Below are 17,242 nucleotides of genomic sequence, written 5' to 3'. Positions count from 1 at the left end.
CAAAATTTTATTTCTATAGAAAATTTTGTCAAAATGTTATTTATATAGAAAATTTTGTCAAAATTTTATTTCTATAGAAAATTTTGTCAAAATTTTATTTCTGTAGAAAATTTTGTCAAAATTTTATATCTATAGAAAATTTTTGCAAAATTTTATATCTGTAGAAAATTTTGTCAAAATTTGTTTTCTATAGAAAATTTTTGTAAAATTTTATTTCTATAGAAAATTTTGTCAAAATTTTATTTCTATAGCAAATTTTTGCAAAATTTTATTTCTATAGAAAATTTTTGCAAAATTTTATTTCTAAAGAAAATTATTGCAAAATTTTATTTCTAAAGAAAATTATTGCAAAATCTTATTCCTGTAGAACATGTTTGCAAAATTTTATTTCTGTAGAAAATTTTTGCAAAATTTTATATCTATAGAAAATTTTGCCAAAATTTTATATCTATAAAAAGTTTTGTCAAAATTTTATTTCTATAGAAAATTTTGTCAAAATTTTATTTCTATAGAAAATTTTGTCAAAATTTTATTTCTATTGAAAATTTTGTCAAAATTTTATTTCTATTGAAAATTGTTGCAAAATCTTATTCCTAAAGAACATTTTTGCAAAAATTTTATATCCATAGAAAATTTTGTCAAAATTTTATTTCTATAGCAAATTTTTGCAAAATTTTATTTCTATAGCAAATTTTTATTTCTATAGAAAATTTTTGCAAAATTTTATTTCTATAGAAAATTTTTGCAAAATTTTATTTCTAAAGAAAATTATTGCAAAATTTTATTTCTAAGGAAAATTATTGCAAAATTTTATTCCTATAGAAAATTTTTGCAAAATTTTATTTCTATAGAAAATTTTGTCAACATTTTATTTCTATAGAAAATTTTGTCAAAATTTTATTTCTATAGAAAATTTTCACAACAATATCTGAAATCGAATTCTAAGTTAATTCTTAAAAAAAAATATTAAATTACAATTAGTTTCAAAAAGTTTTATATTTTTATTTAAATTATTAAGGTAGCTGCTTAGTTATAAGCTTTCCTAAACAAATTAGCTCTTCCAATGTTTACTTTTTCACGGCATGTTTCCAATTCTTTATCATAGACCAAACCAGGAGTACACTCTAAAATAACGCCACGACCATCCATGCAGAAATAGTATTTTTCCTCCTTAGCGTGGGGGTAAAAGTGAGAACCTTCACTGGGACATTTTATATCGGCAGATTTGGGTGGACTCTTTGAGAAGGGCTTTATATTACGCTGCAATGTTGAGACCTAAAAGGGAAGATTTGTAAACTAAATAAAAAAAGGAACGAGTGGATAATATTCGACCGAGGTGAATCTAATGAACTCTTATGGATAAGCCTTAAATACTATATGTATAGAATCCTCATCGGAGAATAATCTTTTGCATACTTGTTAACATCACGTACCAAATTTCAAGCGGATCGTATGAAATTAACTTCTCTAAGCTGATCCGGAAGACAAATCTGGGGATCGGTTTATTTAGAGAAGTCCATAAAAAATTATGGACCAATTTTTGAATGTTTGTTAGAAAGCATATACTGACAACACGCACCAAATTTGCTCCTTCGAAATTTTGTCAAAATTTTATTTCTATAGAAAATTTTTGCAAAATGTTATTTTTATAGAAAATTTTGTCAACATTTTATTTCTATAGAAAATATTGCCAAAATTTTATTTCTATAGAAAAGTTTGTCAAAATTTTATTTCTAAGAACATTTTTGCAAAATTTTAGTTCTATAGAAATTTTTTTCTATATTTTATTTCTATAGAAAATTTTGTCAAAATTTTATTTCTATAGAAAATTTTTGCAAAATTTTTTTTCTATAGAATTTTTGCAAAATTTTATTTCTATAGAAAATTTTGTCAAAATATTAATTCTATAGAATATTTTGTCAAAATATTAATTCTATAGAAAATTTTGCAAAATTTTATTTCTATAAAAAATTTTGTCAAAATTTTATTTCTATAGAAATATTTTATCAAAATTTTATTTTTGTAGAAAATTTCCTTCTCTGGATGTAGCCACCTCAATAACGGTCTTCTACCCAATTGAATATTCCCATCACTTACCGTGCAATTGACTTTCGAAGGGAAATCACAACAACTGCAATTCGGATTGAATTGCAAACCATTGGAACAGTTCTGAGCATTCGCCACTCCATCCATGCATACGTAGTACTTGTCACAATATGCTTTACTGGCCAAAAATGTTATATTGGTAGGATCATTGAAAATAGTGCACATATTATCGACACAATCCACATATTGGGGAAAATCACAACGATCCGTTTCCGCATTATATTGTAAGCCATCACAGCATTCTCGGATGACAGGGGTGCTGGCATAACAGAGAACATATTTTGTGCAAGTGCGATCGTAGCAGAACGACGATAAGGCGGAGGTACAATTTTGAATACATTGAGCTTGTTCGGGATAGGTACACGACTGCAGCCTGGCATCAAACAAATAACCCCCTTGGCAGTTTCTCTGGATGGGAGTCTCATCCATGCAGATGTAATATTGTGAACAATTACCCAAAACCGGCAGGAAAATGTTATCCGCCACACCCGAACAAACATTCACATCGGCCTTCAGGAAAGACAGTGAACCCGCAATGGTCAAGACAAGCAGTAGATATCTCATCTGAAAGTAAATAACAGAGACTTTGGTTATTTTTCTCCCATTAGGAGGGTGGAATTAAGTTCCCCTACTTTTCCCGTTTCGTTTCTTGAAATAATGACCTTCTAAAATTTTTGAAATACATCGATGTCTTTTATACACATTAGCCTTAGGTGGGAAGTGAATTTTTAATTTTCTTAATGGCATCATGCTAGCATCACAACAGAACCCCCCTTTTGGTTTTTGGCAACACAAACAAATGCCGGCTGTTAAAAAATTGATAAACATCTTATCATGGATTTTACTCTTTTGCTAGAACCGCTTTTTTAATTACACGTGAAATTTAAATCAATTTTATCATAGAAATTTCGATTGATAAATTCTATGGAGGGTATAAAATTGTGGACAATTTTTTAAACATGTTATTTCTCTAGAAAATTTTGTCCAAATTTTATTTCTCTAGAAAATTTTGCCAAAACTTTATTTCTATAAAATATTTTGCCAAAATTTTATTTCTGTAGACAATTTTGCCAAAATTTTATTCCTATCGAAAATTTTGCCAAAATTTTATTTTTATAGAATATTTTTCAAAAATTTTATTTTTGTAGAATATTTTTCAAAAATTTTATTTTTGTAGAAAATTTAGTCAAAATTTTATTTTTGTAGAATATTTTGCAAAAAAAATTATTTTTATAGAAAATTTTGTAAAAAAAAATATTTTTATAGAAAATTTAGCCAAAATTTTATTTCTATAGAAAAATTTGCAAAAATTTTATTTTTATAGAAAATTTTGCAAAAATTGTAGAAATAGAAAACAAAATTTCCAAATTTCATTTCTATAGAAAATGTAGTCAAAATTTTATTTCTATATAAAATTTTGTCAATATTTTATTTCTATCGAAAATTTTGTCAAAATTGTATTCCTATAGAAAATGTTGCCAATTTTTTTTTATTTAGAAAATTTTGCCAAAATTTTATTTCTATAAAAGAAATTGCCACAGATTTATTTCTATAGAAAAGCTTACCAAAATTTTATTTCTATAGAAAATTTTCTACAAATTTTATTTCCCTAGAAATTTTTGTAAAAATTTTATTTCTCTTGAAAATTTTGCCAAAATTTTATTTCTATGGAAAATTTTGCCAAAATTTTATTTTTATAGAATATTTTGCAAAAATTTTATTTTTATAGAAAATTTTTGAAAATATAATATTATTTTTGTAGAAAATTTTGTAAAAATTTTATTTCTATTTATTTCTATTTTATTTTTATAGAATATTTTGGGAAAAAATTATTTTTATAGAAAATTTTGCAAAAAATTTATTTTTATAGAAAATTTGGCAAAAGTTTTATTTTTATAAAATATCTTGTCAAAATTTTATTTTTCTAGAAAATTTTGCCAAAATTTTATTCCTATAGAATATTTTGCCAAAAATTTTTTAATGTAGAAATTTTTGCCAAAATTTTATTTCTATGGAAAATTTTGTCAAAAATCTATTTCTATAGAAAATGTTGCCAAAATTTTATTTTTGTAGAAAATTTTGTAAAAATTTTATTTCTATTTATTTCTATTAGAATAGAGTTAGAGAGTTTGAACTTATTATAATTTCCAAGGACCGAGTGGACGGAAGGATGTTTCTAAAAATCTGAATTCAACAGCCATTATGATGGAACAGAAATGTCCCCAATATTAGGTTAGTTAGGTATGCAGGGTGGCTGATATGGACTACAATCAACTTCAGATTGGTCTCATTTCTAAACCGCTCATCTGTCAGCTCACAGTTTTATTCCAGTGACAATAACGGTTGCCACTCGTGTCCAAAATAATCTACCAAAATTTGAAGAAAATTAAAAAAAAAAATTGGCAAAATTTTATTTCTCTACAAAATTTTGTGAAAATGTTATTTTTTTAGAAAATGTTGTCAAAAAAAACTATAAGTTTCCCTCATTTCTAAACCGCTCATCTGCCAGCTCACAGTTTTATTCCAGTGACAGTCACGGCTGCCACTCGTGTCCAAAATAATGTACAAAATTTTGAAGAAAATTTTACAAAAAATCTAGCAAAATAAAAAAATTATCAAAATTTTATTTTTTTAGAATAGAAAATTTGCAAAAAATTTATATTTATGGATAATTTTGTCAAAATTTTATCTTTATTGAAAATTTTGTCAAAATATTATTTTTATATAAATGTTGTCAAAATTTTATATATCTAGGAAATTTTGCCACAATTTTATTTTTATATAAAATTTTTATTTATTTCTATAGAAAATTTTGTCAAAATTTTATTTCTATAGAAAATGTTATCAAGATTTTATTTCTATAGAAACTTTTGCCAAAATTTTATTTCTATAGAAACTTTTGACAAAATTTTATTTCTATAGAAAATTTTGTAAAAAAATTATTTCTATAGAAAAATTTGTTAAAATTTTATTTCCATAGAAAATTTCGCCAATATTTTATTTCTATAGAAAATTTTGTCAAAATTTTATTTCTATAGAAAATTTTGTCAAAATTTTAGTTCTATAGAAAAATTTGTTAAAATTTTATTTCTATAGAAAATTTTGACAAAATTGTATTTCTATAGAAAATGTTGTCAAATTGTATTTCTATTTTGTCAAAATTTTATTTTTATTGAAAATTTTGTTAAAATTTTATTTCTATAGAAAAGTTTGTTAAAATTTTATTTCTATAGAAAATTTTGTTAAAATTTTATTTCTATAGAAAAGGCATCGTTTTTTATATCTTAATAATATTTTGCATTCAATTTTGTTTTCGACTTTTATTTAAAATTTTCCACAAAATCATAAACATAAAATTTCCTGATAATTTTTCAAATTATTGAATTTTCCTGGCGATGGAAAATCTCAATGGGTATCTCTAAATCATTTCTTTTATGTCAATTTTCATATAGTTTTTTTTTGAAACATTGATAGCTTAACAATTATTTGTACTTATTTATTTTTTTAATTTTATTTCAAATTTTCCACAAAATCATTCATATACATATAGAACTTCCTATTAATGTTTAATATTCTTGAATTTTCCGTGAGATGAAAAATCTTCATGGGTTTCTCTAAAGGCTTTCTTTTGTGTATGTTTTCCCTCAAATGCGTTATGACGAACGGGACTTTCTCCTCCATATATACGTTGTGCATCCTCCTCCGTGGCATATGCTTCAGACAATTTCTTTGGCATTGTACAATTGACATTGGCTGCCAGGTCACAGCAATTGCAATCAGGATTGAAATATAATCCAGTGGCGCATGACATAGGTTGTGGTTCACCACTCATACAGATATAATAGTTGTTGCAATTGTTAGTACTGGCCACATATTTAAGATTATTGGGATCGTTATCGTAAACGGAACAATAGTTGTCGACACAACCAACATTTTTAGCTAAATCGCATTTGCCAATCTGGGCGTTAAATTGTAAATCGTCATAACATTGTTGCACAATTGGTGTTCCATCGTAACATAGAACATATTTGTTACAAGTTCTAGCCAATGGCAGCATTTCAATTGCATCCTTGGTACATGTAATGCAGCTAGTATGATTGTCGGTACAAGCCTGGGCCTCGGCATTGAAATATAAACCATTTGCACAATAACGAGACTGTGGTTGGCCATTCAGACATAGGTAATATTTGGTACAGTTTGTCACATCTTCCAAGAAGATTTTATCGGCCACATTCTCACAAATGTTAATACCGCCAGCAACAGCACCAGCAACCAAAAGTACCGAGGAAATCAAAAAATAACGAAACACTATAAGAAAAAGGGACAGGAAATAAATTTAATATGCGAGTTAATTAACACTATACTTTGTATGAAAAAAATTAAAAAATTAAAAAACAATTAAATTTTACATAATTTAACAATTAAAAAATTAAAAAATACAATTAAAAAATTAAATTTTACATCATTTAAAAATTAAAAAAAAAATAAAATTAAAAATTAAAAAATTAAATTTTACATAATTTAAAAACTAAAAAAAAATTAAATTAAAAAATTTCATTTTACACAATTTAAAAATTAAAAAAAAAATAAATTAAAAAATGAAATAAAAATAAAAATTGAATTTTACATAATTTAAAAATAAAAAAATTAAAATTAACAAATTACAAAATTAGATTTTTCATAATTTAAAAATTAAAAGAAAAAATAATTTTACATAATTTAAGAATTAAAATTAAAAAATTTGATTTTACATAATTTAAAAATTAACAAAAATAAATTAAAAAATTAAAAAAAAAAATAAATTAACAAATTCAAATTTTAAAAAATTAAATAAAAAGTAAAAATTGAATTTTACATCATTTAAAAATAAAAAAATAACAAACAAATTAAAATTCAATAATTAGATTTTTCATAATTTAAAAATTAAAAAAAAAAACAAGTAAGGAAAGTCCAAAGTCGGGCGGGGCCGACTATATTATACCCTGCACCACTTTGTAGATCTAAATTTTCGATACCATATCACATCCGTCAAATGTGTTGGGGGCTATATATAAAGGTTTGTCCCAAATACATACATTTAAATATCACTCGATCTGGACAGAATTTGATAGACTTCTACAAAATCTATAGACTCAAAATTTAAGTCAGCTAATGCACTAGGGTGGAACACAATGTTAGTAAAAACAAGTAAGGAAAGTCTAAAGTCGGGCGGGGCCGACTATATTATACCCTGCACCACTTTGTAGATCTAAATTTTCAATACGATATCATATCCGTCAAATGTGTTTTGGGGGCTATATATAAAGGTTTGTCATCGATCTGGACAGAATTTGATAGACTTCTACAAAATCTATAGACTCAAAATTTAAGTCAGCTAATGCGCTAGGGTGGAACACAATGATAGGAAAAAATGGGAAACATTTAAATCTGAAGCAATTTTAAGGAAACTTCGCAAAAGTTTATTTATGATTTATCGCTCGATATATATGTATTAGAAGTTATGGAAAATTAGAGTCATTTTTACAACTTTTCGACTAAGCAGTGGCGATTTTACAATTCTACTCCCTGTGCAAAATTTCAACTAAATCGGAGTTAAAAATTGGCCACTGTGGTCATATGGGTTTAAATCGGGCGAAAGCTATATATGTGAGCTATATCTAAATCTGAACCGATTTCAACCAAATTTGGCACGCATAGCTACAATGCTAATTCTACTCCCTGTGCAAAATTTCAACTAAATCGGAGCAAAAAATTGGCCTCTGAGGTCATATGAGTGTAAATCGGGCGAAAGATATATATGTGAGCTATATCTAAATCTGAACCGATTTCAACCAAATTTGGCACGCATAGCTACAATGCTAATTCTACTCCCTGTGCAAAATTTCAATTAAATCGGAGTAAAAGATTGGCCACTGTGGTCATATGAGTGTAAATCGGGCGAAAGCTATATATGGGAGCTATATCTAAATGTGAACCGATTTCAAGCAAATTTGGCACACTTGACTACACTACTAATTGCACTCCTAGTGCAAAATTTCAATCAAATTGGGGTAAAACTCTGGCTTCTGAGACCGTATTAGTCCATATCGGGCGAAAGATATATATGGGAGCTATATCTAAATCTGAACCGATTTCTTCCAAAATCAATAGGGTTCTATTCTGAGCCAAAACACATACTTGTGCCAAATTTGAAGTCGATTGGACTAAAACTGCGACCTAGACTTTGATTACAAAAATGTGTTCACGGACAGACGGACATGGTTATATCGACTCAGGAGCCCACCCTGAGCATTTTTGATTGGGTCTTTTAAGTCTTTATAAGTCCGCTATTTGTTGTTAGATTTTGTTAAGTAAGGGCTTATTTTCTTTGTAAAAATTTCAGCTATACGTAAAAAATAATAAAAAAAAATAAAAATAAATAAAACAAGTATATACGGCTGTAAGTTCGGCCTGGCCGAATCTTATATACCCTCCACCATGGATTGCGTAGAAACTTCTGTATAGTTAAGTCTACAAATAATTACGAATCGATATGAACTTTTTGCACGGTACGTAGAGAGCCAGAATTGAAATATGGGGGTCGCTTATATGAGGGCTATATACAATTATGAACTTGATATGGACCCATTTTTGTGTGATTGGAAATCGATTTATCTGAGGGATATATAACTATAGACCGATATGGACCTAGTTAGGCATGGTTGTTAACGACCATATACTAGCACAATGTACCAAATTTCAACTCACTCGGATGAAATTTGCTCCTCCAAGAGGCTCCAAAACCAAATCTCGGGATCGGTTTATATGGGGCTATATATGATTATGGACTGATATGGACCACTTTTGGCATGGTTGTTAGATATCATATACGATAACCACGTACCAAATTTCAAGCAGATCGGATGAATTTTGCTTTTTCAAAAGGCACCGGAGGTCAAATCTGGGGATCGGTTTATATGGGAGCTATAAATAATTATGGGCTGATAGGAACCAATTCCTGCATGGTTGTTGGATACCATATACTAACATCACGTACCAAATTTCAACCAAATGGAAAGAATTTTGCTCTTCCAAGGGGCTCTGGAGGTCAAATCTGGTGATCGGTTTATATGGGGCCTATATATAATTATGGACCGATTTCGACCAATTTTTGCATGGGAGTTTGAGGCCATATATTAACACCACGTACCAAATTTCAACTGAATCAGATGAATTTTGGTCTTCCAAGAGGCTCCGGAGGTCAAATCTGGTGATCGGTTTATATGGGGGCTATATATAATTATAGACCGATGTGCACCAATTTTTGCATGGTTGTTAGAGACCATGTACTAACACCATGTACCAAATCTCAGCCGGATCGGATGAAATTTGCTTCTCTTAGAGGCCTCGCAAGCCAAATTTTGGGGTCCGTTTATATGGGGGCTATACGTAAAAGTGGACCGATATGGCCCATTTGCAATACCATCCGACCTACGTCAATAACAACTACTTGTGCCAAGTTTCAAGTCCTTAGCTTGTTTCGTTGGGAAGTTAGCGTGATTTCAACAGACGGACGGACGGACGGACATGCTCAGATCGACTCAGAATTTCACCACGACCCAGAATATACGTTATGGGGTCTTAGAGCAATATTTCGATGCCTTACAAACGAAATGACAAAGTTAATATACTCCCCCATCCTATGGTGGAGGGTATAAAAATTCAATTTAATTGGAACTAGTTAGAATTAATATAATTTATGTTTAATTTAGTTTAGTTTATTTTAATTTTTTTAATGTTAATTTAGTTTATTCTCTCGGATTGGGTCCAATAGTGGTTCAAATTATAAAATAATTGTCTTCACACACTTATATTTATATATTTTATATTTTTTAATATCCTTACTTTTATAGCTTGCTGGATGTAATGATAGAAATGAACGAAAACCAATGGTAACTACATAAAATTCAGATTTGCACTGACATTTATAGCAAAAACTTATGACCATTTACGAAAGGGGTCTTTTCAAAATTATCAAAAATATTTGATAACATCACCGTACACTTGACTAGATAGATAGATCGATCAATCGTTTGGAGATCTTATCATCGCTTCACTTGGTTAGGATACATTTTTGTCATATGTATACAAATATATTTAAGAGAAAACAAAAGAGCTTTTAAACAAAAATGAAAACATGTGTTTAGCACATTTAAGGTATGTATGTATGATAAAAAAATTGATATTGATATTGAAATTAAATTTAATTTGTAACTTCATAAACAATTGCGCATTTTATGATTCCCATAGAAACGGACATTCCCTTCTTTGTGATATTCTTGTTGATTACACAGGAAAATATATGATAATTGATGGCTTTTCTATAGAAATAAAATTTTGCAAAAATATTCCATAGAAATAAAATTTTGCAAAAATTTTCTATAGAAATAAAATTTTGCAAAAAATTTCTATAGAAATAAAATTTTGCAAAAATTTTCTATAGAAATAAAATTTTGCAAAAATTTTCCATAGAAATAAAATTTTGCAAAAATTTTCCATAGAAATAAAATTTTGCAAAAAATTTCTATAGAAATAAAATTTTGCAAAAATTTTCTATAGAAATAAAATTTTGCAAAAATTTTCTATAGAAATAAAATTTGAACAAAATTTTCTATAGAAATAAAATTTTGACAAAATTTTCTATAGAAATACAATTTTGCAAAAATTTTCTATAGAAATAAAATTTTGCAAAAAATTTCTATAGAAATAAAATTTTGCAAAAATTTTCTATAGAAATAAAATTTTGCAAAAATTTTCTATAGAAATAAAATTTTGCAAAAAATTTCTATAGAAATAAAATTTTGCAAAAATTTTCTATAGAAATAAAATTGTGCAAAAATTTTCCATAGAAATAAAATTTTGCAAAAATTTTCTATAGAAATAAAATTTTGCAAAAATTTTCTATAGAAATAAAATTTAGCAAAAATTTTCTATAGAAATAAAATTTAGCAAAAATTTTCTATAGAAATAAAATTTTGCAAAAATTTTCTATAGAAATAAAATTTTGCAAAAATTTTCTATAGAAATAAAATTTTGCAAAAATTTTCTATAGAAATACAATTTTGCAAAAATTTTCTATAGAAATAAAATTTGAACAAAATTTTCTATAGAAATAAAATTTTGCAAAAATTTTAAATCTATAGGAAATAAAATTTGAACAAAATTTTCTATAGAAATAAAATTTTGCAAAAATTTTAAATCTATAGAAAATTTTTGCAAAATTTTATTTCTATAGAAAATTTTGTTCAAATTTTATTTCTATAGAAAAGTTTTGCAAAATTTTATTTCTATAGAAAATTTTTGCAAAATTTTATTTCTATAGAAAATTTTTGCAAAATTTTATTTCTATAGAAAATTTTGTCAAAATTTTATTTCTATAGAAAATTTTGTCAAAATTTTATTTCTAAGAAAATTTTGTTCAAATCTTTGCAAAATTTTATATCTATAGAAAATTTTTGCAAAATTTTATTTCTATAGAAAATGTTGTTCAAATTTTATTTCTATAGAAAATTTTTGCAAAATTTTTTTTCTATATATAGAAAATTTTTGCAAAATTTTATATCTATAGAAAATTTTTGCAAAATTTTATTTCTATAGAAAATTTTGTTCAAATTTTATTTCTATAGAAAATTTTTGCAAAATTTTATTTCTATAGAAAATTTTGTTCAAATTTTATTTCTATAGAAATAAAATTTTGCAAAAAATTTCCATAGAAATAAAATTTTGCAAAAATTTTCTATAGAAATGAAATTTTGACAAAATTTTCTATAAAAATAAAATTTTGACAAAAATGTTTTTTTTTATTAAATTTTATAAAATTTTTAGTTGGAAATACATCGATGGTTTTTTTCTGTGTAGAATAAACAACATCCCAATATTCTGAGGAAATTCTTTGTTTATTTTTTTTTTAACGAAACTAATTTTCGCTGAAATATACATTTTATCATTGACTCAAAGCAGTCGAATATTCATGAAAGTTGATACACATAATTTTTTTTGACAAAATTGATAGTTCAGTAATTTGGACAAATATAGATCAAATATCTATAGAGCTCTCGTATATTTATTTTACTTTTAAAAGTTCTATTGAAATAAAATTTTGACAAAATTTTCTATAGAAATAAAATTTTAACAAAATTTTCTACTTAAATATAATTTAATATAGAAATAAACTTTTGTAAATTTTTTCTATAGAAATAAAATTTTGCAAAAATTTTCTATAGAAATAAAATTTTGCAAAAATTTTCTATAGAAATAAAATGTTGACAAAAGTTTCTAAACAAATAAAATTTTGACAAAATTTTTATAAAAATAATATTTTGACAAAAGTTTTTATAAAAATAAAATGTTGACAATTTTTTTTATAAAAATAATATTTAGACAAAATTTTCTATAAAAATAACATTTTGACAAAATTTCCTATAAAAATAAAATTTTCTGTATAAATAAAAATTTGACAAAATTTTCTATAGAAATAAACATTTGCAAAAAATTTTTATAGGAATAAAATTTTGACAAAAGTTTCTATAGAATTTTTTTTTATAAAAATAAAATTTTGACAAAATTTTCATAGTTCATAGTCACCCATAACGGTTGAGGTAAATGCAACTCCCATGGTTCGTTACAATTATATAAAAAATTGCACCAGAATCTTTCACTATTAAGTATAAAATTACAACAAAATCTATTTTCTTTTAAATATGACGAATCGACCACCAATTTAGAAGAATTAGCATAGGATACCATATAATAATCTGTGGCGCCCACACTTAATTATTTTTTACCTGTTTTATTATATGAACTTCCTCCACAGGGGAAAATTTAACTTAATACCGGCATTTTAGAGAACAAATATTGGACTCTATGTATGGGCGGGCGTCGCACTAGCCTCCCTTATTTTATAATGACTCACCGTACACATCCATCTATTATCTCTTTCGATCTCTAAACTTATAGGCTATTCCCTAAAACTCTTCCTTATGCCTTCTCTCAAAAATTCAAAATGTTTCATTTTAAGAGAATTATATACATACATATTTGATTACATACATCTGGGGAAAATACCGTGTGCGTGATACAGATGGGATACAGATCTTTTGTATCTTTAGTACTATACTGATAGCCGTAGCATCAAGAACTAGTCAACAAGATTAACACGGATTCTACAATCATCTCGGACATAGGCAAAAGCGCACACACATTAATTAAGGAAATATTGTAAGTTTTTAAATAGAATAAGTTTCAGATAATAGATAGGATTTGTTTTGACATGAAAAACCAATACATACAATAATAATGTTTATTATAATGCCCAATGAGCATAAACTAAAAAAAAAACGAAACGAAAGGAATGAATTCTATTTTTAGCCAATGTTTTATAACAATAAAATTTAATTTAATGCATTGTAAAACCGAAAAAAAAACAAGTACAAATCTGTCCATATTGTGCGGTTGACTACGAATTAAATGGCCTCTATCGAACAGACAAACCATTGCATGGATGTCAGGAATATACACAAACCAAGTGTACATACTTATATATAGGCGGTACTAAGTATGTATATACTACAGGGATGGAAAATGCAGTACTATTGTACTTTTTTCAATACGTTTTCAAAATTTTATTTCTATAGAAAATTTTGTCAAAATTTTATTGCTATAGCAAATAGTTTTAAAATTTTATTTCTATAAAAATTTTTGCAAAGTTTTATTTCTACTGAAAATTTTAGCAAAATTTCATTTGAATAGAAAATTTAAACAAAATTTTATTTCAATAGAAAATTTAAATAAAAATTTTAATTCTATAGAAAATTTTGTCAAAATTTTATTTCTATAGACAATTTTGTTAAGATTTTATATCGTTAGAAAATTTTGTCAGAACTTTATTTCTATAGACAATTTTGTCAAAATTGTATTTCTATAGAAAATTTTGTCAAAATTGTATTTTTATAGAAAATTTTGTCAAAATTTTGTTTCTATAGAAAATTTAAACAAAATTTTATTTCTATAGAAAATTTAAACAAAATTTTAATTCTATAGAAAATTTTGTCAAAATTTTATTTCTATAGAAAATTTTGTCAAAATTTTATTTCTATCGAAAATTTAAACAAAATTTTATTTTTATAGCAAATTTTGTCAAAATTTTATTTCTATAAAAATTTTGTTAAAATTTTATTTCTATCGAAAATTTAAACAAAATTTTATTTCTATAGGAAATTTAAACAAAATTTTATTTCTATAGAAAATTTTGTCAATTTTTTTTATAGAAAATTTAAACAAATTTTTATTTCTATAGAAAATTGTTTCAAAATTTTATTACTATATAATAGAAAATGTTATTAAAAATTTTATTTATACAGAAATTTGTTTAAAAATTTTATTTCTATAAGAAATTTTGTCCAAATGTTATTTCTATAGAAAATTTAAACAAAATTATATTTCTATAAATAAATTGTCAAAATATTATTTCTATAGAACATTTTGTCAAAATTTTATTTCTATAGAAAATTTTTGTTGAATATTTAAACAAAATATTTAGAAAATTTTGTCAAAATTTTATTTTTTACAGAAAATTTTGTCAAAATCTTATTTTTTAAGAAAATTTTGTCATTTTTGTACTTTCTTGTATTTCCATCCCTGATATACTATATAGAGTTTGTCGTGTGGAAGTTTTTAAAAATAAATAGTCCACTAATTTCACGTAAACAAAGTGTATACGCTTCGTATGTCATTCTAATGAAATTGAATAGGTGTTCTTCAACCTGTACGTACATGAACATGTATTAGTGTGTGGGATACCGTTAAAATTTAAGAATCAGTCTACCAAGAGGGAGAGGAGGTGAAAATAAGAACAACTGTTTTTTGCCAAACTTGGCAACACTTTCAATGTGTGTGTGTGTTTTTGCATTTGTTCGTTACAAACCTCAGAGATTAACGGTACAATGTGATATTTGTGTTGTAGGGTCTTAGATTGCGGAATTTCATGTACCTGGGCATAAAAGAATGCGTAGCTGTTGTTTTGTTTTGTCTCGAATTCTGTGTCAGTCATCAATATATTTATATTCTCTCTTATTCATCCGACAGAATTGCCCGTCAATCATGGTCAACGAAATAAATAAACCCTCTGATGGACAGGCTTCTTCCAATCAGACTGTGATCGGCGTGCAAGCTGAACATCAACAGCGCATGGAAGAAATGGAACAAGTACGTGTAAGATCCGGACAAACACAAAGTATACAAACAGCTGCCCAACAAGAGCATCAAGAAATGGAACAAGTACATGAGGAATACGAACAGACCGTTCAAGAAACTACAATGAGTAGTTGTAGTAAAGCAGTTGTGGCCGAGGAAGTAATGCAAATACGTTGTACTACCACAGAGGAAGTAATCATCGAAGAAGTAGACGCCGATGAGGGTGCTGCTATCGAAGATGCGACAGGAAAAGCCCAATTGGCTCAACGTTTGGCCACCTCCAACCAGGCTTTAGTTGATATGCAAACAGAACACAAACAGTTAATGCAAGAAATGGAACAACTTCGTGCCCGTGCCGAACAATTGCAAGGCGTGAAGACGGCTCAAAAGGAAGGGCTACAGCAATATGAACAATCCGTTGAACAAAGCTCAACAATGAGCAGTAGTAGTAAGTGCTCTCAATCTGGTGTGGCCCAGGAAGTTATGAAAATACGTTGTACCACAACTGAAGAAGTTACTGTTGAGGAGGTTGATGCCGACGAAAATCCCGAGGAAGCGGAATATATTAAAGCCAAATTAGCTGAGCTCGCCAAGTTGAAAGCCCAATATAGTAGAGTTCAAAATTTAATGTCCACCACCGATTTGATAGAAAAACATCTGTCCAAGCAATCTGCCGCCTCATTAGCTGACGTTAAAGAAGCCGCCGAGTCAATTCGTCGAACTGCATCCAGTCTGGCTAAGCAATCTAGCCATGATGTTGTCCAACAAGAAAGCTCCCAATCTTCTCGCAGTTCCTCGTCTACGATTACAAAACAGTCCAGCCGAGAAATTGTCCAACAACAATCTTCTGAATCACAACAAAGTGTTTCCGCCTCTAGCATAACGAAACAAGCCAGCCACGAAGTTATGGAACAACAATCATCACAATCTGTACAATGTATTTCCTCGAAATCTGTAAAGCAAGCTAGTCATGAGGTTGTGCAACAGCAATCTTCGGAATCGCTACAAAATGTCTCCTCCAGCACCATGAAGCAAGCTAGTCGTGAAGTTGTACAACAACAAACGACTTCATCACAGTCATCATCCAGTAGTGCCGTTATGGAATCGGCCTTAGAACAAAGTGTTTCATCGAATAGTACTGAATCGACCGCAACAGATGTAGATGAAAAGCAACAGCTGTTAGTTGCTATGATAGACATGTTCCAGGATTTCAACAATGACTTAAAATCTCAAGCTGAAAGCATTAGATCGGAAAGAGAGCGCATTAAAGCATTGAAAGAGACCATAATACGTTCTAAAGAACCACCTAAGTAATTTAAGATAGAGTTGTTTGTTTAGATTTTTTTAAATAAATTTTTGAAATTTAAAAAAATAATCGCCAACTAAATTCTGCAATTTGATTATTTTATTGTACACTTACATATCTCCCCATAAAGGTGGGTATTAAGTTCGAGTTTAGCCGCTAAAATCTTCATTTTTTCACTAAAGTGAAAACTAAATCAGTAAAAAAAAGGCATAAAATTATACATATTTGTTGCAAATTTTATTGTAACTTGACGGAGAATAGCTCAAAGCAAATTTTCACAAAGTTTGTATTCCTTAAAGTGGATTAATTAAGAAAAGTAATCGTGAAAAAATGACGATTTTAGCGGCTAAACTCGAACTTAATACCCACCTTAACATCCTAAAAGAGACAGAAGGAGAACTTCTCTCAATTCGATTTTTATTTGTAAAGAGCTCATAACTGGCAAGGTACATCTGTTGCAAGGTAGTGTTGATACTACATAAACAAACCTTCTACATACAACGCAGGGACTTAATTTTCCATTTATTTCTATAGAAAATTTGGTCAACATTTTATTTCTATTGAAAATTTTGTCAAAATTGTATTTCTATAAAAAATTTT

At 27.1% G+C, this 17,242-nt stretch overlaps 3 protein-coding genes across 3 annotated transcripts; 1 reads left to right on the top strand and 2 right to left on the bottom strand.

The window, feature by feature from the left end:
• Positions 1–978: 978 nt before the first annotated feature.
• On the bottom strand, positions 979–2,670 carry LOC142235367 (protein obstructor-E-like). Its single transcript, XM_075306622.1, has 2 exons — positions 2,098–2,670; positions 979–1,275 (listed from the first exon to the last, which is right to left on the bottom strand). The coding sequence occupies exons 1-2, from the start codon at positions 2,668–2,670 to the stop codon at positions 1,027–1,029; spliced, it is 822 nt and encodes a 273-aa protein (XP_075162737.1). The 3' UTR covers positions 979–1,026.
• Positions 2,671–5,640: 2,970 nt separating this feature from the next.
• Positions 5,641–15,193, bottom strand: LOC142235366 (protein obstructor-E-like). The gene is made up of 3 exons (XM_075306621.1): positions 15,068–15,193; positions 13,434–13,470; positions 5,641–6,414 (listed from the first exon to the last, which is right to left on the bottom strand). Exons 1-3 carry the CDS (start codon positions 15,191–15,193, stop codon positions 5,666–5,668), a joined length of 912 nt encoding a protein of 303 aa, XP_075162736.1. The 3' UTR covers positions 5,641–5,665.
• Positions 13,234–16,723, top strand: LOC142233178 (uncharacterized). Its single transcript, XM_075304003.1, has 2 exons — positions 13,234–13,362; positions 15,229–16,723. Exon 2 carries the CDS (start codon positions 15,244–15,246, stop codon positions 16,648–16,650), a length of 1,407 nt encoding a protein of 468 aa, XP_075160118.1. The 5' UTR covers positions 13,234–13,362; positions 15,229–15,243; the 3' UTR covers positions 16,651–16,723.
• Positions 16,724–17,242: the final 519 nt, after the last annotated feature.

The sequence above is a fragment of the Haematobia irritans genome, chromosome 4 (genome assembly GCF_050003625.1).
Source record: "Haematobia irritans isolate KBUSLIRL chromosome 4, ASM5000362v1, whole genome shotgun sequence".
Classification (NCBI taxonomy): Eukaryota; Metazoa; Arthropoda; class Insecta; order Diptera; family Muscidae; genus Haematobia; species Haematobia irritans.
Note: the sequence above shows the minus strand (reverse complement) of the source record. Positions and strands in the feature narration are given on the sequence as shown.